The following is a 25,195-nucleotide window of genomic DNA, read 5'->3' on the forward strand; positions in this document are numbered from 1 at the left end:
TGATAGCTATCCATAAAACTATGAAAAGAATTGCCCTTGGAAGCCCTCGCCCTTACACAGAGGAGGAAACCCGCCTTATTCTTCAGAAATCACCTTTGTCAAGAAGTGGGTACTGTATGGAGCAGGAGGTCATGGGTTTCAAGACACCAAGTCTGGAAGAAGTGGAGTCGTGGTGCCCAATGCGGCAGATGGGCTTCGCCGATTCTACAAAAATAAAATTAATTCCGTTATTTGCAAATTTGCCAGAAGATCACAGAAAATGCCACTTGATTATAGATGCCCTTATTCAGTGTGTTCGTTTGCTCAAAATTTGTAAAAATTGTTACTGGATGTTGTTCGTTTACTCTACAGTACAATGCAAAAGAACTTAGTCGATTGCAAGAAGTTACTGAACTTGTACAAATTTGTACAAATTATTGAGTAAACGAACACACGAACAGAGTACAGAGGAACTTAAATTTTATACGCCGTCAAGTTAAGTTAAGGCACCAACATGTTTGATGCCGGGCATACACTAGGGGCATGCAGGACAGCATTTGTAATAGTATTAGTAAATTTTGAAGTTTTTGTTAATGTATTTGGGAGTAGTTTTGGCAGGATTGAAATCAAAATAGTTTTGATTTTGTAAATGAACCCCTTTCAATCCGATGAATTTTGTTTATTTTCTAAGTAACCAACAAATAATTTTTGAAAACAACAAATATTATTTGTGAGGAAATTAAAAATTTGGAAAACTTCAACACAAAATCGAGTTCTGGAGGAAAATTCATCATTTTTTGCAATATGGATTGAAGGAATGCCACACACTATTCAATCACACACGTACACAAGGGTTCATTTGGCAGTGCAGTTTGGCAGTATAGTGTATGCCCCGCATGACAGAAAATTGTAGTGTGTTTGTTTTCTCTAGGTGTCACCCTTGCGGATGCAGTTTAATCACTACAAGTGTACAGTACAAGTGTGGAATACATCCCAGCAGTATATTTGCCGTTGGAGTACATCTTTTCCTATGAATTCACTTATGAATTTTACAAGGGAGCGCGCAGCTAGGAAGCACTCCATTTTGCTTCCACAGCACACAGCTAGGATGCACTCAATTTTAGATCCAAATCACAGCTTTTGATGTAGTGTTTTGGATTGAATTTAAAGGCACTCTTCGGATTGCATTTTTAGTCAGTCTAAAGATGCAATAAAAATGAAAGCCATTGCGAAATATCCCAGAATAAATAAAATGCATTCATTATTTGTAAAACAATAATACAAAGAACTTTATTATATAAAAAGACAAATTAAAAAAAGTTTTCATTAAATTCAATCACATTTGAGTTTACTTTTTCCGTTCTCTAATTAATCCAAACGCATCTGATTTTGCTTCACCATCCTAAAGGTTTTTTATGTTGGCTTCCCATCACTAGTTCAGCTTTCGACAAGGACTCCAATTAAAAATTTCCGCCTCGATCTCTAAAGCAACTGCTTATAAATTGCATTCATCGGAGTGCATTTTTCATAACTCCATGTGGACTGCATCGAAGGAAATCATAACTCCACATGCACAATTTCCAAAATTTTTTGCTGTTCAACTCCACTCCATTAAAAATTTCCGTCTCGTAAATTACCACAAAAATGGTTGCAACTTTAGTTTGTATTTTTAATTTCATAACAAATTCTTCGAAATATATTCACACTTGTTTCTCTTTTGAAGAAATTATGTCGGCAGCGACGGGTAGGTATCAACCAACTGTTTTTGTTTTGTAGGGATCTTTAAAGAAACCGCTTATAAAATGTATCGAACGGAGTGCATTTTTCACAACTTCCAATTTTTTTAGCTGGGTATTGTCCATCGTTTCAAACTCGCGTACAAATTTAGAAACAGAAATCAAATGCCTGCCAGAAAGTCTGTATACCAAAAATATACTTTGGCAGGTCTCTCTCTTTCTCTCGTTAAATTTAAAAATAGAAAAATTGAAAAAATGTACTGAAAACACCAAAATTGTGGGAAAAAATAGAAAACATGAATGAAAATAATATAATTTAGTATTAAATAGATATATGAACACCGCATGGTACAATAATTTGGAAGGTAGGTCAGGTTCGAACAAATTGTGAAAAACAAGGCCTGGGTGTATTTGCTTATTCTGTCAGAATTACCATAAGTCCCAATTTACATTGGGCGAGTTTACTTGCGGCAATTGTCATTTTGTAGGAGAGAGAGGTGAGGCATATGGTAACCCTTTGCCTCTCAGCACCCTCTCTCACCTACAAACTGACAATTGCCGCAAGTAAACTCCCCTAATGTAAATTGGGACTAACTGAATATGCAACAGGTTGTACTGTTTATTTGATATTTTTGGTCATTAACTAAAAACGCGTAAAATGAATGGGAGGCTAAAAGTTTTCTTTACAGAGTCAGCTTCTGTATACGTTCAAAAGTTTGTTTCATCACAATGTTGTAATAAATACAAATAAAAAATGTTGTAATAACAATTTTCATTTCGACTGAATTTTAATATGTATAAAATATTTTGTCATATTTTTCAAAACCATAAACATACATACACAATTTGTGCATACTGATTTGAAAGAATAAGCAAACCAATAGAAAAAATTGTAATCAGCTGTTTGCTATGCCCTACCTTGTAATGATTCTACCATGTGAACACAGGACAAATATTTCTTCAGTTCATATCAATTAATTTTACTTGTCTTTTGGCTGAAACTCTCATTAAAATCAGTAAATAAAAAGTATGAAAATATGAATCATGTTGCTATGAATTGTGTACCATGTCGCATTAACGGGTTAATTCGTGTTATGAGAGCGAACAACGTGATTCAAATACTGGTATGAACATGGCATTAGTGGTGTTTAATCCGATAACATCGTTGGACAAAACTATCTATCGATATTGAATTTAAAAAAATCGATATTATCGATAGTGCCATCGATTTTTTGCCAGCTCTGTGACATAGTCACTGGGGTGGAAGCGAGTCGATTATTAGTCGGCGGCGCGTCGCCGCTGATCTCTTTTTAGGAGTTTAGCCGCCGCCGATTACATCGGCTCAAATCGTCTAAAAATCGAATCGAAAACCTTAATGGGCCCTTCACGTTTCTTATTCCTGGGATTGAACTGAGCAAAAAAAGTCAACTAGACCATAGGTCTACGGTGAAAATCGAGCCTCCCGATTTTGACTTTAAGTTTTTTATCCACGTTTTTTTGGACATTTTGGCATATAAATTGTAGCCAAGACAGTACTTAAGAATTCCATAATACATCGCAAAAGCATTGGAACGCTCCTTCAGGCAGGTTTGGCCTTGAGAAGGTGCAAACTTTTCGAAAAATGTCGATAAATGGCACTGTGCTACAAAAGTTGACCAGAAAAATATTCAAGCGTTCTGATCCAAAATTATATCGTGTTGTGATCCATGGACAGCGACAATGCCTTTAGTTCGTTTGGGTCACTTCGTTTTATTTTTTATAACGGTAAAAGTAGTGAAAATCTGGGTTTCTTACATTTTCAAATTTAAACGGACATATCTTCTTTTTTCACAACAGATTTCTATTGACACTTCTTCCTTTTAAAAGGGCGAATAATTCGAACTAGTTATTATTATTTTTATTAAGGCAACGTAATCGTATGACCATAACCGGGTAACCGGATCCGTCCCCCAAGAAAATTATACATTCCCATGATCAGCGCAACAATAGCATCGTTCCAGAACTAAAAAGTTTTTACACATTTAACACATTATGCACATTTTTCCCCAAAAGGTGTTCCCGTACACCAAAAAAGTTGCAAAATGTTCACTTCTCTTTGAACAAAAATGGCGCTGAATAGCGTCTATCGGCTTCTGATTGGTTGATTCGCCGACTTTAACATTTGTTCCAGTTTTTTTGACGTTTCTGCCTTTTTTCCGTTCCCGTACATTTTGGAAAAATGTGTATGTGGAACTCATTTTCGACAGTATGCTCTTTTGACACTTTTATCATTATAAAAGTACTGGAACGAAGCTAATTGGTATGTTCCTTTACTTTTAAAAATGGTAACAGTGGCAGAAAATGGTAAAAGTGGTAAACTGCTATCATATAAATTGTATGCTATTAAAAGTAAGGGAACACTTTACAGGTTAAAAATGGTAAGAAATGGTAACCTCAGGCACGTAAAGGAACAGAGCAAATATCTACCTCTGGAAAAAAATTTCAAAAAAATCGGAGAGTTTTTACTAAACTAGAGTTGTTCCGTAAAATTTTAAAACCCATATTTTATATTAAATTAATATTTATTTGCAGTAGATATTTTTTTATAAATTATTTTATTGGTTTTTGTGTTCTTATTAAAGAAAAATAATACGCCGAAATTCAGCCGCCGCCGACAAAATTGGCCGCGCCGACGCCGCCTTGGACTTACAAGTGTTGAGCCGCCGCAGCCGAAAAAAAACGATTCGCTTCGTTGTCTGCTGTCGTAGTCATAACCAAAAAATTTGCAAAAAGAAAAATACATACATATATTCTTTAACTCGATAAAGCCTTTCAGATATTTTAACATATCGCAGTGAAAACACCTTGCGGAATTACGCGTGTATTTAATAAACGTTAATAAAGAGACAAGAAAACTACCATCATGTCGTGGGAGCCGAGTAATGATGGATTACAACAAATCATTACCATTCTTAAGGAATCACAATCTCCTAATACAGCTACGCAAATGGCAGTTCACATGAAATTGGAAGAATTAAATCAGTATCCAGACTTTAACAATTACTTGATTTACGTGTTAACCAAACTAAAAACCGAAGATGAACCTACACGCTCCCTGAGTGGATTAATACTGAAGAATAATATTAGAACTCATGGCAACAATTTACGACCAGAAATAGTGGAATACATCAAACATGAATGTTTGCAGGCAATTGGGGATCCATCGCCTTTGATAAGAGCAACGGTAGGCATTTTGATAACAACTATTGCCAGCAATGGAGGTTTGCATAATTGGCCTCAACTTCTACCTTCATTGTGTGACATGTTGGACTCACAAGACTACAATGTTTGTGAGGGTGCGTTCAGCGCTCTGCAAAAGATATGCGAAGACCACGCAGAAGTGTTGGATTCTGCAGCTCTAAATAGGCCGTTAAACGTAATGATCCCTAAATTCTTACAATATTTCAGTCACAATAGTCCGAAAATACGATCACACGCCATTGCATGCATCAACCAATTCATTATGATACGCTCTCAAGTTCTCATGTTGCATATTGACACGTTTATTGAAAGCCTTTTCAATTTGTCTTCGGACGACGACCACGAGGTGCGTAAAAATGTTTGTCATGGCCTTGTCATGTTACTTGAAGTACGAATGGATCGTTTATTGCCTCATATGCCTCAGATAATAGAGTACATGTTGATGAGAACGCAAGATTCGGATGAAGGTGTCGCCCTTGAAGCCTCGGAATTTTGGCTCTCCCTTGCAGAACAAAGCATATGTAAAGAAGTGTTGACGCCCTATCTTTCGCAGTTGGCACCAATATTAGTAAAGGGAATGCGATATTCCGAAATTGACATTATTCTGCTCAAGGGAAATGTTGAAGAGGACGACATGGTGCCCGATCGTGAAGAAGACATTAGACCTAGGTTCCATAAATCAAGAACCCATACAATTAAATCCAATGAAGCAGGGGCTGGTGTAGAAGATGACGATGATGATTTCGATGACGGCTTGGATGATGACAGCTCATTGTCAGAATGGAACCTGAGGAAATGCAGTGCTGCAGCATTGGATGTTTTGGCCAATGTATTTCGTGAGGATTGTCTGCCCATTGTTCTTCCAATATTGAAGGACACCCTATTTCATCAAGATTGGGTTATAAAAGAGAGTGGAGTACTAGCGCTAGGGGCTATTGCAGAGGGCTGTATGCAAGGCATGATTCCTCATTTACCCGAATTAATACCGTATTTAATTAGCTGCCTGTCAGATAAAAAAGCTCTTGTACGTTCCATTACCTGTTGGACGTTGTCACGGTATGCTAATTGGGTGGTTAATCAGCCCCAGCACCAATATTTAAAGCCATTAATGGAAGAACTTTTAAAACGTATTCTGGATTCCAATAAGCGCGTGCAAGAAGCTGCTTGTTCAGCATTCGCGACACTTGAGGAGGAAGCTTGCACCGAGCTAGTTCCTTATTTGGAATATATACTGCAAACATTGGTATTCGCATTCTCAAAATATCAACACAAAAATTTGCTAATTCTCTATGACGCTGTTGGCACTTTGGCCGATTCAGTAGGACATCATTTGAATAAACCACAGTACATTGATATTTTGATGCCTCCCCTGATAGATAAGTGGAATTTATTGAAAGACGACGATAAAGATCTGTTTCCCTTGCTGGAATGCTTGTCGAGCATTGCTACTGCTTTACAATCCGGATTTCTGCCGTATTGCGATCCAGTGTATAGACGATGTATATCATTAATTGAACAAACAATCAACCAAGACATGGCTTGCAAGCAAAACCCAGGAATCGATCAGCCAGACAAAGAACGCATGATTGTCGCTTTAGACTTACTTTCTGGCCTTGCTGAAGGATTAGATGGCCATATCGAGTCCTTAGTTGCTAATAGTACTATTATGCAATTGTTGTACCAATGTATGCAAGACGCTCTTCCAGAGGTTAGGCAATCTTCTTTTGCATTGCTGGGTGATTTGACAAAAGCCTGTTTCCAACATGTTCACCCATTCATGTCGGAATTCTTTCCCATTTTGGGTCAAAATCTTAATCCAGACTACATCTCGGTGTGTAACAATGCGACATGGGCAATTGGAGAAATTTGTATGAAACTCGGCGAAGAAACAAGGCAATTCATACATCTGGTTCTAAAAGAATTAATAGTTATTATCAACCGACCAAACACGCCCAAAACCCTATTGGAGAATACAGCTATAACTATTGGTCGCCTAGGTTATGTATGTCCAGTTGAAGTCGCTCCTTATTTGCCAGAATTTGTAAGACAGTGGTGCACTTCCTTGCGCCATATAAGAGATAACGACGAAAAGGATTCAGCATTTCGTGGTATGTGTCATATGATTACCGTCAATCCTGCTGGTGTTGTTCCGGATTTCATATTCTTTTGTGACGCCATTGCTTCGTGGGTAAATCCGCCGCAGGATTTACACCAAATGATACAGAAGATTTTACATGGTTTCAAAACCCAAGTTGGGGAAGAAAACTGGCGCCGCTTTGTAGACCAATTCCCTCCAACATTGTCGGAGCGTTTGGTAGCCATGTACAACATATAAATTGAAATTGATCGCTTGGTATGCAGTTCATAAAGTAGCAGGGGCGAAACGTAAGGGAATAATATGTATATTGCAGTAGTCGATACTATTTGATTCATCATTCGATTATTTGAGTTTAAAACTGGGATAAAGCGATAGATTCGTAAACAAAATATTATAAACTATCAGTTATGATAAATAATAACCTAAGTCTGTCAGAACGAAAGGACATTAAATTGCAAAATATAAACTGTCATCAGATTCATGTAAGCATTAATATATCGAGCACAATACTATCAACATACAACATAAAATGAAACAAACACAAGTGTTTTGGATATTAGTGCTTCCTTTAACCAAATATTAATCGATATCATACTAGTAAAGTTTTTCCTAAAGAGAATCTCAATAAGTAAAATAAACTAGTAAACTAACGATTTGCCAATGGACATGTTTTAGAAAACTGCCAGTGTTCATACTTTTTACTTTTTAAGTTCGACTAACGAATTGGTGTACTTTTCAAGCTGGAACAATTCTAACAGAACCGAGTTTCGGCTTCATTAACGTAAATACTGTTTTATAATTGAATTAAATATTGAAAATGGTAAAGGAAGCATTAATTGTCGATCCAATGGGTCTGAAAGGAATAGGAAAAGTAGACAGTTTAATGGAATTTCGTGTGTATGCAGTACTATATTTTATTAATTTTTATTTTTGCCTACATAAGAAAAGGCCTTTTAAGTTTGCATCGTTCGTACTTAAATTAATAACAAGTTTATTTTCATCCAATTTCAAAGTTTCAAATTTACTGTTTAACATTTCTATGAGTTCAATATTATTTATCATTCTTTGCTTTCTTATAATACAGGATGATGTGTATTGATTATAAAATAATAATATAAAACAAAGGGAAATCGTCGTGTCCCGTATAAACAAGATAATTTGATGTAATTAAAAAGAACTTAAAAATCTATCTCTGCGAAGAAGAATTGAGTTATTTTTTTTTAATTTGTGCATACGCATGCACTTTCAATCAATATATACTTTTTCTCTTAAAACCAATGTGGGTGATTTCAAATGTTTTTCATCTTCGCGAGGTATCGTTGCGTTTCGGGTTTTATCGGTTTCGCGTTCGCGTTTTTATCGTCGTTCGTTCGTTCGTCAATTAACTACTTCGATCTCCGTTCGGTCGTCCACTCGTGTTCAAAACTTCTGTTAGGGTTCGCGTTAAAGAATAAAAATCATTTCTCTTCCTTTAAAAATGTTCATGAAAAAATAGTATTATGTTTATTTTGTAATTCTCACAAATTCATTTTTAAAACGTATGTATACCTATATGTATTTATATTTTCTTTTTTATTATATGTATTGGTGGTAACATTTTACGAATGTGTCGGCATTTTTTTTAAAGAAAATATCATGATAGGAAATACATACATGATGTAAAGGCAGATTTATAAATATGATCGATACCTATAAGGTTATTCTCATATTTATTATTTTGTTTTTGTAACGAAAGGTAAAGAAAAGACTTATTTTTATAATTAAAACATACATAAATACATACAACCAAAATATATAACACATCATGTAGATGCAAATTAAATCTAGAAGATTTACTATAAACATTTTTGTGTTCTAACAAATAACTACTGATATTATGGGGATTATGTGATTTGTCTATACGTGTGATATAAATTAAAATTTCGGTTTCGCGTCGGGTATCAATCTATCATATGGACTTCCGCCCCGGGTCCAAATATAACGTGTAATACAACTCAATCGTCGCGTAGTTTGTATATAAAATAAAAAAACATAGCATAGTAACAAAAACGGTCGTGATTTCGTATGTACCTAAACCAAATTCGCCGTGGAATTTGGTCGCGTTCGCGTTTTTTTCTCGGGTGATTATTTAAATACATAAGCTAAGATAATAATATAAAATTAATACACAAACGGTCGTGATTTCGTATGTACCTACACCAAATTCGCCGCGGAATTTGGTCGCGTTCGCGTTTTTTCTCTCGGGTGATTATTAAAATACATAAGCTAAGATAATAATATAAAAGTAATACACAATAACTATTTTCATAAATACTTGTATAAAAATATTAACGAGCAGTTATCATTTATTGATTTTTTTTCGTTCTAAGTATTGAGTTTGATATTTTTAATTTTCTTCTAAGAAATCTGCATACACCTTTTAAATATAAAAATTACTACATATTCATAAAACATTATTTCGACTTACTTTTATCTTATTGGGTACTGTAAACCATTTGAAGTTTATATAACATTTTATCAAATAAACATATTAAAACCCTTCACAATAAAAAAATGGAGTTGTTTCAATCAATTAATTGATATGTTTCAAGGCAAATTTATATAAGGTAGAAGTGACAATCAGCTGTATTTTTACTATTTTGGAAAATTTGGTTTTCAAAATGTAATAGGGTCTACTCCTGAAATTTAAAAGTTCGAAATTTGCTACCAAAAATACTTCTTTTCATCCTAAACGAGTAATAAAAATTAGCTACGAAAGTTTTTAATGCTTTATATTTACATTTTGATTCAAATTTGTTCTCCAAAACCGTTTATTTTTTCTGAATATTTTCTTTTGGAAAATTACCCCTGGAATGTAATACACAACTCTTCAGAACATGTCATTATTGTAAAATGCCACTATCCCGTTGTTTTCAGTACATTTTTCAACGACGATTTAATAAAAATGTCAATAAAGTAGTGAAATCCGAAATGCGAGAATAAACTGTTGGTGTGAACTGTGTTTGAAATACGTGTTGTAAAAGATATAATGCAAAATGCCGCTGAAACAACATGAAGTAAGCATTTTAGAGTTTCAGAATGTTCTAAAGAATTGTTGAGAACTTTATATACAAGATTTTTGCAATAGGTTACTTAGTTCAACTCCCAATAGTTTAGCTAGTATTGCTAGTATTGGATACCAATACTTTCTTGGCCCATTACAGAACATTTGTTCCATAAGCCGAACTAAGACATTCAGCCTTATTACGGTTGGCGTAGTCGTATCCAGAATTGCAAGTTGACGTGTCGAAACGACTGATTGGTATTATGAATATATTCGTTCTTAAAAGTTAAAATATCACATTTCAAAGAATTCTTTTGGTTAAAAAATTAATAGAATTATTAGTAGATCATGTTTAAGCTTTTAATCCAGAAGAAAAACCAACCCTACAGTTTTTACAATCAAAATAATTGTTCGGCGTAGACGTTTTTGTAGTCATTGGCGTAGTCGTTGTCGTAGGGCTAATTTATGGTATCACGAAAAATTTACGACAACGACAATTTTTTCCTCATACAAAATTAAAAAAAAAAATATCGTTCGAAATCATCTTTTGGACAAGAACTAAGAAATTTGCATTGCTTGAATCTTTATACGAGGACTCCAACAGATTTTCAATAGGAAGTTTGTCATCTGATAAAAACACGAAAGTTGTCATACGAAAATGAATTAAAGAAGTACAATTTTTCTTTATTTTAGTTATTTTCCAATATATTTCATTAATCATTGCCAAAAAATTTTTTTGAAATTGATTTGTTTTTATTTTTATATGCAGTCGTTAACAAAATCGGTCACGAATCTTTCCTCGCATTTCAACGCCATACGTGATACCGATTTGTCGTATCAAAAAAATAAATTTTATTTATAGCTTAAGAAATCCGTCCAGGGAATGATGAATGTGTTTCTTTCGATATTTTATGGATCTATGATACTGTAAAATAACAAAAATGTTCGTATTATATAATTTTTCATCATATAAAAAATGCAAACTACGACTACGCCTACGACATTTGAATGCATACGACTACGCCAACCGTAATAAGGGGGAATATCTCCAATTCTATCTATTTGTTGCTTCTCTTTTTGGAATACCGCTCCATCGAGGCCTTGGCATGCCAGTTCTAAATTTTAAAACTCCAGAAAATACAGTGGGACTGATAATTTTGATATCCTAGAGCGCTTTGAAGTTGTCCTTGTAAACATTATATGCTCCTGAACTTCGCAAAATGTACGAATTCCCGACTTTTCTCATAAAGTTTATAGGTTTCACAGCATTCCAAGGGGCAAATTACATGCAGAAGCCTTGGAACTACCTTGTAATAAGGTCTGGTACAATCCTCGAGCATCCATTGAATCAGCAATGTAAAATTATCCGACATTTATTGCGCTTTAAGTGACCCTAACGATCATAATAAGAGAGCATAGTAGTTAACAGTGTAAATTTCATACAAATTTCACGCATTCTTTGGTTCCACTTTTAGTAAGAATCTCAAATACCGCTCGAAGGCAAATTATAAAAAAAACATGCTGTGGAAAGTGATGCCAGTTCGGTAAAGGGACTTAACTTGGACGGAGGGTAGTCTTCTCGACGTTGTCATGATGATGTTAGCGGTGCCGTTACATAACTCCCAACGGACATAACTCCCAAAACGATTTTGGGAGTTATTTCCGCCCTGGTTTGTGGACATAACTCCCAAATTTGTTGGGAGCTATGTCCTACCCCCCTTAGCGGACATAAGTCCCAATGGGAGTTATGTCCGTTTTTAAAATTAAAGCTATTTTTATTTAAATACAATTTTTATTTCAAATGCATAAGAAAAAAAATTAAAAATTAACTTTAAGCTCATATGCATTTTTCATTTCATAAAATAATTTATAATTGATTTAAAATTTTTAAGAAAATTAAGTACAAAATAAGTGTTAGCCATCTCAAATCGAACTATCAGGCATGTCACAGAAACGAATTCCGATCGAAAGTGGAATCAATTCCGTATTTAGCTTCTTCGAAAACGAAAAACGAAGAATTTTTCGGAATGAAACCACTTTTGATATTGCAAACGGAATTGTATTTTTATTATTTTTTTAATTTGATACTTTAAAACACTCTTAAAACACTTAGAAATAATAAAAAAGTTGTTTTATTAACAAATTTACATTTAATATCATATTTAAACTGAATAATGAAGTTTGCCAGTTTCACAAAATCGATCGGAATCTGAAGAAGCTTAAACAAGAACGATCGAAATGGAATTACGGAATTGAAACCATTCCGATCGGAATCTGTGACATGCCTGTATATTCAAAATTTGCCTTCAAACCTAAACGAAAAATGTCTAAAGGAAAATAAAAAGTTGTTGTTAAAATTCGCAAATACTTCCTGAAAAAAGATAAGCGCCGCTGGCGAAAATATTTTTAACAAATCGTGTGATTTTTTACAAAAATATTTTTACAATTTAAGAAGATAAAAAGTTTTTTTTTAAATATTTAAATACTTTGTGAAAAACGAAAAGCGCCGCAGGCGAAAATATTTTTGAAAAAAATCGCGCGATTTTTTACAAAAATATTTTCACAATTTAAGAAAATAAAAAGTTTTTTTGGTTTTATTCGACCTTTATACTTATTTTAGAAATTATTTATTTAATCAAGCTCGAGGTCAATTTCATGTTTTCATTTTTGTTTTATTTTATTCAATATTTCGCAACAAACGGTACACCATGGAGATGCTCCACATTCTCAATGTGCCAACAACAAAAAGGATGAATTTTAAAAGTGACGTAGACAACAGCGCCCTTTGCTACAGAGGTTTAATTGGCAAAGCTAAGCATATACAAAGATCGCAATATTCAAATAAACATTCAGTGCAATATTTACAATAAGTGACGACGGTAGTGATGCTACTCTAGTTTTAAGTAAATATGTTTGATTGTTTTTACGTGATTATTGCCTATTATTGGTATGTTTGCATTGAAAATAATGATTAAGCTTACTGTGATATTTATGAATTTGTATTTATTAATTTATTGTAGATCGATTTCCTGATGAAGCAATTCATGAAAATTGCGAAATATTGAATAAAATAAAACAAAAATGAAAACATGAAATTGACCTCGAGCTTGATTAAATAAATAATTTCTAAAAGAAAATAAAAAGTTTTTGTATGAATATTCCAATACTTTCTGAAAAACGAAAAGCGGCGCAGGCGAAAATATTTTTGAAAAAATCGCGCGATTTTTGTAAGAATATTTTCACAATTTAAGAAGATAAAAAGTTTTTGTAAAAATATTCAAATACTTTTTGAAAAACGAAAAGCGCCGCAAGCAAAAATAATAAAAAAACGCGCGATTTTCAAAAAATTTTCACAATTTAAGGAGATAAAAAGTCGAAAATATTTGTGAAAAAAAATCGCGCGATTTTTTAATTTCAATTTTTTTCAATTTCAATTTATTTCCACTTTATAATGCCCAATCTTTCAACCTTAGGGCTGTATACTACATTTGAGTTTAAAATAACAAATTGAATGACTTAATATAGTAGCTTAAAAGTAATAAGGAAAGGCTGTTAAACTACTCCAATCAAAACAAAATACTCATCATAATAAAGGGTAAAAAAAAATCATATAAACTTTTGATTTAAATGCATGAATTGAAACTACTCCAGCAAGGAGTGGGAGGGATGTTCAACTACTCCAAAAATAAAATAATTCGAATTACAAATGAAAAAAATCAAATTACAAATGAAACAATTCGAATGTCAAATGGAATTCTCAAATTACAAATGAAATAATTCGAATTACAAGTGAAATTTTCAAATTACAAATGAAATAATTCGAAATTCAATTGGAATTCTCAAATTACAAGTGAAATGTTTCGAATTACATGTGAAAATGGTGTAGTCAAACAAATTTTTCCACATGCAAAAAAGAAAATAAACTTTTAGAATGGAGGAAAAGGATTTGGTAAATTCATGCAAATTTCAATGGGGAAACAAATCTAAAAATACATACATACATGTGAGATTGTTAGTTTTTGTTTCTGATTGTTAAATCGCCCTTCCCTTACCTCTTTTTCCAACTCTTAGACTTTGAGAAAGATTTAGCCCGCTTCTTTTTGGTAGGACTTTTAAATAGTGCATCATTGAGAACCTGTGTCTCAATTATTAGGTCTGTACGACAACCTAAAAGTTTGTACAAATTTGCACAAACTTTTACAAAATGCTGTTCGATAACAAACTTGTTCAGTAAAAGAAAATTGAGAAGTCTTGCAAGTAGTTGCAAGAACTTGCAAAAACTTTTTACTTGCAAAGTTATCGCATAGTCACGCATATTGTCTCGCCAGTCTTCATACAATTGCACAAACAAGTTTAAAAATACTATTTCTCTAAGTTAAAGTGCTGAAATGAAAGATAGAATTGTTATATCACAATACGTTTCCAAACCCCTATTTAATAATGTAAACTTACAAAGCTTCTCGAATTCATAAAACTAAAAAACATAAAACAAATATTGAAAATAAATCGTGCAAACAAATCCAGATATATTATGTATAAATCAGGCATCATCATCAGGGATATAGGCTAAAACTGAGGAAGAAGGAGGCATATTTTTAAACTTTTCTTCCCTGGCTTTCTTAACTTTGGAAGACACCGTGCGACGAGGGTGACCGTAATATATTTCAGCCTGACCCGGTGTCAATTTATTTTGCATTAACTCATCCGAATATTGATTTCGGGTTCTTTTCCTATTTGTATTATTGAGTGTAAGTTGCATTCTTTTTGTCTGGTGGACTATAGCTTCCTGGAGCGGTACATTTGCATCTTCCTGGGGTGAGAAAACTTGATCCACTAATGATCTAGTGCTAATGATGGTGGTGGTGTTAGTGATGCTGAAGCGCTGGTGGTAGTGTGCTGTTCATTATCAGGCTTCCGTGTGCATTCAATATTGTTTTTATGGTATGCAATGTGCAAACGAAATTCTCTAAAATATAGCTCGGCGTTGTGCATTCACAAATTGAGAGAAATGTTTCTAGTTTTCTTATTGCTTCAAGTTATTCATCAAATGGAACTTCCTCCATTAGGACTTTAAAAATGTCCTTCATAACTGAAACAAACTTCAACGTAACTTTTAAACTTCCATTGTTTCGGTCCCGTCTGTTTCTCATGGAGTTGCTTAAAAACTTTGTTATTGAAAATCTGGAGGTACGTTTCAACATCAAAAATTGTCGTACCTATAGTCCCATTCTAGTTGTTCTAACTTTGTGCAATTCTCTTTCACCAAATCAAACAAGAGGTCGGAGTTATTACATTGTAAGTATCCACTAACAAATTTTGCACCAATTTCACTATTAGGTGGTACATATCATATATGAAATGTGTTCCTCCTTCATAATCCATCACACCTTCACGGTTGTTTGGTATTGCGATGTGGGGACTATTGCAATCGCAAACCGACGAAACTACGCGTGCGCCTACGCTCGCAACTTCCAAATAAATTGTTTGCAGCATATCATTTACACTTTCCCATGAATATACTTCCGGAGCCTCCGTTCCGAGGACATAAGGGCATCGAAAATCAAGTGGCATTTTCTGTGATCTTCTGGCAAATTTGCAAAAAAAAAACGGAATTAATTTTATTTTTGTAGAATCGGCGAAGCCCATCTGCCGCCTTGGGCACCACAACTCCACTTCTTCCAGACTTGGTGTCTTGAAACCCATGACCTCCTGCTCCATACAGTACCCACTTCTTGACAATAATGATTTTTGAAGAATAAGGCGGGTTTCCTCCTTTGTGTAAGGGCGAGGGCTTCCAAGGGCAGTTCTTTTCGTAGTTTCATGGATAGCTATCAGTACATTTGCATCCATTTAAAAAAGGTTAATTTTTATAACTCTTCACAAAAAACACTTTCTTGCCGCAGGACGCTTAGGGAAAGTAAGTCGACTTTAAACCAAACGAAATAGCATAATCGAATATCTTGTAATCGATTTTCAATTTGTGAAATGAGTGGTTCAGTACACACATCGGCTAACTCCACTTTTGAAAAATCTTAAATTTACGTGTTGAAGCCCCTGATTCACTGCTTTAGTGCGTGCCGTGCTTGGTTTCACATTTGTATTCGCTCGATTCGCAAATGCAGTATGCACAGTATTGCTTTTTATACAAGGTTATGACAAGTGTAAAAAATAGAGTCTCCGTTGAGTCCACATACCTCAACTTCCAATTTCAAATGTATCATTACGGGAGTAGTCACGAGTAATTGGATTCAGCTGATCCGATGTATCATGAGCAAAGTATTTACCAAATATACATAAGCTTTAGTTAACATATTGTAACTGGCGGGGAACAAAGAAATTGTTATTGTGACGATAGGTATTAAGTATATTTTTTCTTACCTGGGGCCTAATTCTTCTTCTTCTTTATTTGCCTATTCGATTTTCGAATGTTGGCGACCAAAATGCAAATATAAGAATATTATTAAAATAGTTTTAAATTATCATACTTAAATTATTAAATATTGTTTATAATATCGACAAAAGTCTCTCTGTTTCTGGCTTCGCTTAGCAGATTTATGACATCACGTATGCCGGTCCATTCTTGGATGTTGTTGATCCATAGTAGTTGTTTCCTCCCTCTATTAGGCATTCCTTCAATGTTTTCACGGATAATACTTTGCAGCAATTTGTATTTCGGATTTCTCATAATGTGGCCCAAGTATGCCGTTTTCCGTCTCTTTATGCTGTTCAGCAGTTCTTTTTCTTTATGTAATCTTCTTAGAACCTCATTATTTGATATGAATTGTGTCCATGATATCTTTAAGATGCGACGATATGTCCACATATGTCAAATGCTTCCAGTTTTTTCATATCTACGGATTTTAAGGTCCACGTTTCCATGCCATACAATAGGACCTAATTAATTAATGGATTAATTGTGTTTTTGCCACCACCTCAGAAGGCACTATATAAGCCGCCAAAGGAGCGGACGACCCATGAGACTGCATCAGCTGACGCAGCTTTTTCAAGACGACGAACTAATTGTAATTGCTATGTACTTGCGGCTAACTCTACCAGCTTATCACACACTGTGTTTGATTGCTTCTTTGTGTTATATTGTAATGAACTGCAACGTCGTCCGCCAAATTGGAGTGAATATTTAAGTGCTTTAAATGTTTACGTACCTGATTGTGGCTATGACAGTCGTACCCATTCTGTGATACTGATATAGTTAGATAAAAAGGACTAAAATCAGAATTACATAAAAAATTACCAATACCAAACCAATCTGCTCTCTTATAGTCTCTGTACTCAATATGTTTTTCTTTCAAATAAACAGGGATATCAATTTGACCAACAATTAATGCATGATGGGAGATACATGGACATTGACCCTGTAAAGAAAAATCAGTTTGTAACGACTGACTAACAAGGCAGAAGTCTATCTATAATGTGGAGTCATGAGCGACATCGTAATGCGTTGGGAGGAAACTATGGGCAATAGCCAATCCAAGTGACCCACACAGACTCCTAAACGAATTGGAGGTGGCAAGTCTAAACATATTGCAATTAAAACCACCCAGGACCATAACATTCGAATACATGTCAAAAATACGCTCATGTATGTACATCGTGAAAGGAATTAATATCTCCATAAGGTAAGTAGACGACAGGTACAAGGAGAACAGATGTCCCGGTACGAAACTCGACACACAAAGACTCACATATAATTTTCAGAACGAAGAAGTAAAAAGTATCAGTCGACATTGCCGACAGAGATATACCCTCAGCCTGTGCGGATTGAAATACTTAAAAAAAACTTACACATTTAGGGGGGTTTTCAAAACAATATGGATAGGATTAAAGCGCAAACATTTGCGGGGATATTGATAGATAGGGCTTTTTTAAACTGAGTTTCGACGAACATTTTCGAACTTTTGTGGGGGAGGTATCGGAAGGTCCACTCCTTCCATCTTTGAATTTCATCTAATATTCGAAGAAATATTGTGATATCCAAAGTGTGGACGAACGCAGTATTCGGTTCGGGCTCTCCAGTCACTACATATCGTGCCATAGGGGGTTGTTACAACTTTCGGGCTTTTTTCTCAAGAAGTATGGACTTGCCCTTGAAAAAACTTTTACTTTTAATTGAGGCAGCGAATGCAACTTGCTTCAATAAAAATCAAAGTGATCCGAGAGCACATGTTAAAGTAAATTTATCCAAAATTTTGTGGGGGAGATACCCGAAGGAGTGGACAAATATAGTCCACATTCAAAACCTGGTCTATATCTGGTAGATATATTAATATGTCTAAAGTATGGACCAAATCGGTCACTTCCATCAAGAGTTATCGTGCGCACAATTTTTCCGAACATTTTTGAACTTTTGTGGGGGAGGTATCTGAAGAAGTGGACCGATATGGCTTATCTTCGAACTTAAACTAATTTTGCACAAAATATTACGAAGGCCACATTTTGAACCGAAACGGCAGATCCGTTTGAGAGTTATCTTACGCTCCAACCACTAAGTTGCTACAACAAAAATCAAAGCGGTTCGAGAGCAGGCCCTATACTGAACTTTTCCGAATTTTTGTGTGGGATGTACCCGAAGGAGTGGACCGATTGAGTCCATATTGAAACCTTATCTGAGTCTGGTACACATTTCACGATGTGCGAAAATTTTCGAAAATTGTTAAACCTTTGATGGGGGAGGTACCTGAAGGAGTGGACCGATATAGCCCACCTTCGAACTTAAACTAAGATTGGATAAAACGATAGCGAAATTTTGGACCAAATCGACTCATCCGTTCGAGAGTTATCGTGCGCACCAGCCAGACAGACGGACGGACATTGCTAAATCGACTCCAAATTGTCTGAAACACATTTCGTCCAAACATACTTGGGGTCTAAAACCATTATTTCGATGAAGCACATTTTGCCCGTATGAAAGTGTATATACCCTTTCTAGCCTAAAGGCTGAGGGTATAAAAACAACCTTATATGACATCTTGTGATCTATATCTATATATATAAAAGAGCTTAGTGATGAGTGAGTGAGTGAGTGACTGACTGGCATATCATCGCCCAGACGAAACCGCTGAAGCTAGAAAGCTGAAATTTTGACTGTGGGTTGCTGTTGGTGTGTAGGGGTGAGATAAGGCTGGGTTTTTGGAAATTCGACCTAGAAGGGTACGAAAAGTACTAAAAGGTACTAAATATGGTACCCTTTGTATTAGGCAAACGGGAAGAGCTAGAATTCTGAAATTTGGAATGAGGGTAACTGATGGAGAGCTAGAAAGATGTACCAAATAGTTTTTGGAAATTCGACCTCTAAGTGTACGAAAAGTACTAAAAGTTGCAAAATTTAGTACCAGTTGTATATTTTGAACGGATTTAGCAAGAAACTTTGAATTTGGTATGCAAATGAAGGTTGGGAAGTTGTGTTTATAAAAGGAAATGGTTTAGGAAATTCGTACTCATGTGAAGGAAAAGTACTAAATGGTACTAAATTTAGTACAATTTGGATTTGGGTGAAAGGATAGAGCTGGAAACCTGAAATTTGGAACTAAGATTACTGACGGAGTATAGGATTGAGATATGGGGGTGGTTTTGGAAATTCGTACTTATGTGTACGAAAAGTACTAAATAGTACTAAATTTAGTACAACTTGGATTTGGGTTAACGGATAGAGTTCGAAATCTGAAATTTGGAATTAAGATTACTGTTGGAGTTTAGGATTGAGATAGGTTTGGAAATTCGTAGATATGTATGTGTATGAAATGTACTAAATGGTACTATATTTAGTACAACTTGGATTTGGGTTAACGGAAATGGCTGGAAACCTGAAATTTGGAATTAAGATTACTGACAGAGTATAGGATTGAGATATGGGGGTAGTTTTGGAAACTCGTACTTAAGTGTACGAAAAGTACTAAATGGTACTAAATTCAGTACAACTTGGATTTGGGTGAAAGGATAAAGTTCGAAACCTGAAATTTGGAATTAAGATTACTGTTGGAGTGTAGAATTGAGATAGATTTGGAAATTCGTAAATTATGTGAACGAAAAGTACTAAATGGTACTATATTTAGTACAGCTTGGATTTGGGTTAACGCAAATAGCTGGAAACCTGAAATTTGGAATTAAGATTACTGACGGAGTATAGGATTGAGATATGGGGGTAGTTTTGGAAATTCGAACTTATGTGTACGAAAAGTACTAAATGGTACTAAATTTAGTACAACTTGGATTTGGGTGAACGGATAAAGTTCGACACCTGAAATTTGAAATTAAGATTACTGTTGGAGTGTAGAATTGAGATAGGTTTGGAAATTCGTAAATTATGTGAACGAAAAGTACTATATTTAGTACAACTTGGATTTGGGTTGTAAATGAAGGTTGGGAAGTGGTGTTTATAAAAGGAAGTAATAATTAATAATAAGTTATAAATAATAAATAATAAATAATAAATAATAAATAATAAATAATAAATAATAAATAATAAATAATAAATAATAAATAATAAATAATAAATAATAAATAATAAATAATAAATAATAAATAATAAATAATAAATAATAAATAATAAATAATAAATAATAAATAATAAATAATAAATAATAAATAATAAATAATAAATAATAAATAATAAATAATAAATAATAAATAATAAATAATAAATAATAAATAATAAATAATAAATAATAAATAATCTATATATATAAAAGAGCTTAGTGATGAGTGAGTGAGTGAGTGACTGACTGGCATATCATCGCCCAGACGAAACCGCTGAAGCTAGAAAGCTGAAATTTTGACTGTGGGTTGCTGTTGGTGTGTAGGGGTGAGATAAGGCTGGGTTTTTGGAAATTCGACCTAGAAGCGTACGAAAAGTACTAAAAGGTACTAAATATGGTACCCTTTGTATTAGGCAAACGGGAAGAGCTAGAATTCTGAAATTTGGAATGAGGGTAACTGATGGAGAGCTAGAAAGATGTACCAAATAGTTTTTGGAAATTCGACCTCTAAGTGTACGAAAAGTACTAAAAGTTGCAAAATTTAGTACCAGTTGTATATTTTGAACGGATTTAGCAAGAAACTTTGAATTTGGTATGCAAATGAAGGTTGGGAAGTTGTGTTTATAAAAGGAAATGGTTTAGGAAATTCGTACTCATGTGAAGGAAAAGTACTAAATGGTACTAAATTTAGTACAATTTGGATTTGGGTGAAAGGATAGAGCTGGAAACCTGAAATTTGGAACTAAGATTACTGACGGAGTATAGGATTGAGATATGGGGGTGGTTTTGGAAATTCGTACTTATGTGTACGAAAAGTACTAAATAGTACTAAATTTAGTACAACTTGGATTTGGGTTAACGGATAGAGTTCGAAATCTGAAATTTGGAATTAAGATTACTGTTGGAGTTTAGGATTGAGATAGGTTTGGAAATTCGTAGATATGTATGTGTATGAAATGTACTAAATGGTACTATATTTAGTACAACTTGGATTTGGGTTAACGGAAATGGCTGGAAACCTGAAATTTGGAATTAAGATTACTGACAGAGTATAGGATTGAGATATGGGGGTAGTTTTGGAAACTCGTACTTAAGTGTACGAAAAGTACTAAATGGTACTAAATTCAGTACAACTTGGATTTGGGTGAAAGGATAAAGTTCGAAACCTGAAATTTGGAATTAAGATTACTGTTGGAGTGTAGAATTGAGATAGATTTGGAAATTCGTAAATTATGTGAACGAAAAGTACTAAATGGTACTATATTTAGTACAGCTTGGATTTGGGTTAACGCAAATAGCTGGAAACCTGAAATTTGGAATTAAGATTACTGACGGAGTATAGGATTGAGATATGGGGGTAGTTTTGGAAATTCGAACTTATGTGTACGAAAAGTACTAAATGGTACTAAATTTAGTACAACTTGGATTTGGGTGAACGGATAAAGTTCGACACCTGAAATTTGAAATTAAGATTACTGTTGGAGTGTAGAATTGAGATAGGTTTGGAAATTCGTAAATTATGTGAACGAAAAGTACTATATTTAGTACAACTTGGATTTGGGTTGTAAATGAAGGTTGGGAAGTGGTGTTTATAAAAGGAAGTAATAATTAATAATAAGTTATAAATAATAAATAATAAATAATAAATAATAAATAATAAATAATAAATAATAAATAATAAATAATAAATAATAAATAATAAATAATAAATAATAAATAATAAATAATAAATAATAAATAATAAATAATAAATAATAAATAATAAATAATAAATAATAAATAATAAATAATAAATAATAAATAATAAATAATAAATAATAAATAATAAATAATAAATAATAAATAATAAATAATAAATAATAAATAATAAATAATAAATAATAAATAATAAATAATAAATAATAAATAATAAATAATAAATAATAAATAATAAATAATAAATAATAAATAATAAATAATCTATATATATAAAAGAGCTTAGTGATGAGTGAGTGAGTGAGTGACTGACTGGCATATCATCGCCCAGACGAAACCGCTGAAGCTAGAAAGCTGAAATTTTGACTGTGGGTTGCTGTTGGTGTGTAGGGGTGAGATAAGGCTGGGTTTTTGGAAATTCGACCTAGAAGGGTACGAAAAGTACTAAAAGGTACTAAATATGGTACCCTTTGTATTAGGCAAACGGGAAGAGCTAGAATTCTGAAATTTGGAATGAGGGTAACTGATGGAGAGCTAGAAAGATGTACCAAATAGTTTTTGGAAATTCGACCTCTAAGTGTACGAAAAGTACTAAAAGTTGCAAAATTTAGTACCAGTTGTATATTTTGAACGGATTTAGCAAGAAACTTTGAATTTGGTATGCAAATGAAGGTTGGGAAGTTGTGTTTATAAAAGGAAATGGTTTAGGAAATTCGTACTCATGTGAAGGAAAAGTACTAAATGGTACTAAATTTAGTACAATTTGGATTTGGGTGAAAGGATAGAGCTGGAAACCTGAAATTTGGAACTAAGATTACTGACGGAGTATAGGATTGAGATATGGGGGTGGTTTTGGAAATTCGTACTTATGTGTACGAAAAGTACTAAATAGTACTAAATTTAGTACAACTTGGATTTGGGTTAACGGATAGAGTTCGAAATCTGAAATTTGGAATTAAGATTACTGTTGGAGTTTAGGATTGAGATAGGTTTGGAAATTCGTAGATATGTATGTGTATGAAATGTACTAAATGGTACTATATTTAGTACAACTTGGATTTGGGTTAACGGAAATGGCTGGAAACCTGAAATTTGGAATTAAGATTACTGACAGAGTATAGGATTGAGATATGGGGGTAGTTTTGGAAACTCGTACTTAAGTGTACGAAAAGTACTAAATGGTACTAAATTCAGTACAACTTGGATTTGGGTGAAAGGATAAAGTTCGAAACCTGAAATTTGGAATTAAGATTACTGTTGGAGTGTAGAATTGAGATAGATTTGGAAATTCGTAAATTATGTGAACGAAAAGTACTAAATGGTACTATATTTAGTACAGCTTGGATTTGGGTTAACGCAAATAGCTGGAAACCTGAAATTTGGAATTAAGATTACTGACGGAGTATAGGATTGAGATATGGGGGTAGTTTTGGAAATTCGAACTTATGTGTACGAAAAGTACTAAATGGTACTAAATTTAGTACAACTTGGATTTGGGTGAACGGATAAAGTTCGACACCTGAAATTTGAAATTAAGATTACTGTTGGAGTGTAGAATTGAGATAGGTTTGGAAATTCGTAAATTATGTGAACGAAAAGTACTATATTTAGTACAACTTGGATTTGGGTTGTAAATGAAGGTTGGGAAGTGGTGTTTATAAAAGGAAGTAATAATTAATAATAAGTTATAAATAATAAATAATAAATAATAAATAATAAATAATAAATAATAAATAATAAATAATAAATAATAAATAATAAATAATAAATAATAAATAATAAATAATAAATAATAAATAATAAATAATAAATAATAAATAATAAATAATAAATAATAAATAATAAATAATAAATAATAAATAATAAATAATAAATAATAAATAATAAATAATAAATAATAAATAATAAATAATAAATAATAAATAATAAATAATAAATAATAAATAATAAATAATAAATAATAAATAATCTATATATATAAAAGAGCTTAGTGATGAGTGAGTGAGTGAGTGACTGACTGGCATATCATCGCCCAGACGAAACCGCTGAAGCTAGAAAGCTGAAATTTTGACTGTGGGTTGCTGTTGGTGTGTAGGGGTGAGATAAGGCTGGGTTTTTGGAAATTCGACCTAGAAGCGTACGAAAAGTACTAAAAGGTACTAAATATGGTACCCTTTGTATTAGGCAAACGGGAAGAGCTAGAATTCTGAAATTTGGAATGAGGGTAACTGATGGAGAGCTAGAAAGATGTACCAAATAGTTTTTGGAAATTCGACCTCTAAGTGTACGAAAAGTACTAAAAGTTGCAAAATTTAGTACCAGTTGTATATTTTGAACGGATTTAGCAAGAAACTTTGAATTTGGTATGCAAATGAAGGTTGGGAAGTTGTGTTTATAAAAGGAAATGGTTTAGGAAATTCGTACTCATGTGAAGGAAAAGTACTAAATGGTACTAAATTTAGTACAATTTGGATTTGGGTGAAAGGATAGAGCTGGAAACCTGAAATTTGGAACTAAGATTACTGACGGAGTATAGGATTGAGATATGGGGGTGGTTTTGGAAATTCGTACTTATGTGTACGAAAAGTACTAAATAGTACTAAATTTAGTACAACTTGGATTTGGGTTAACGGATAGAGTTCGAAATCTGAAATTTGGAATTAAGATTACTGTTGGAGTTTAGGATTGAGATAGGTTTGGAAATTCGTAGATATGTATGTGTATGAAATGTACTAAATGGTACTATATTTAGTACAACTTGGATTTGGGTTAACGGAAATGGCTGGAAACCTGAAATTTGGAATTAAGATTACTGACAGAGTATAGGATTGAGATATGGGGGTAGTTTTGGAAACTCGTACTTAAGTGTACGAAAAGTACTAAATGGTACTAAATTCAGTACAACTTGGAT

The 25,195-nt window shown here is 33.5% G+C and overlaps 1 protein-coding gene across 1 annotated transcript; it reads left to right on the forward strand.

Moving 5' to 3' along the window:
• Positions 1–4,280: 4,280 nt before the first annotated feature.
• Positions 4,281–9,607, forward strand: LOC141399394 (transportin-1-like). The gene has a single exon (XM_073978063.1). It carries the CDS (start codon positions 4,618–4,620, stop codon positions 7,288–7,290), a length of 2,673 nt encoding a protein of 890 aa, XP_073834164.1. The 5' UTR covers positions 4,281–4,617; the 3' UTR covers positions 7,291–9,607.
• The last annotated feature ends 15,588 nt before the right edge of the window (positions 9,608–25,195 follow it).

The sequence above is a fragment of the Musca autumnalis genome, unplaced genomic scaffold, assembly GCF_047663935.1.
Source record: "Musca autumnalis isolate F117 unplaced genomic scaffold, ASM4766393v1 scaffold_3, whole genome shotgun sequence".
NCBI classification, from domain to species: Eukaryota; Metazoa; Arthropoda; class Insecta; order Diptera; family Muscidae; genus Musca; species Musca autumnalis.

Excerpts from the sequence above, each read along its gene's own strand:
- LOC141399394 (XM_073978063.1), top strand. The coding sequence starts at position 4,618 with ATGTCGTGGGAGCCGAGTAATGATGGATTACAACAAATCATTACCATT.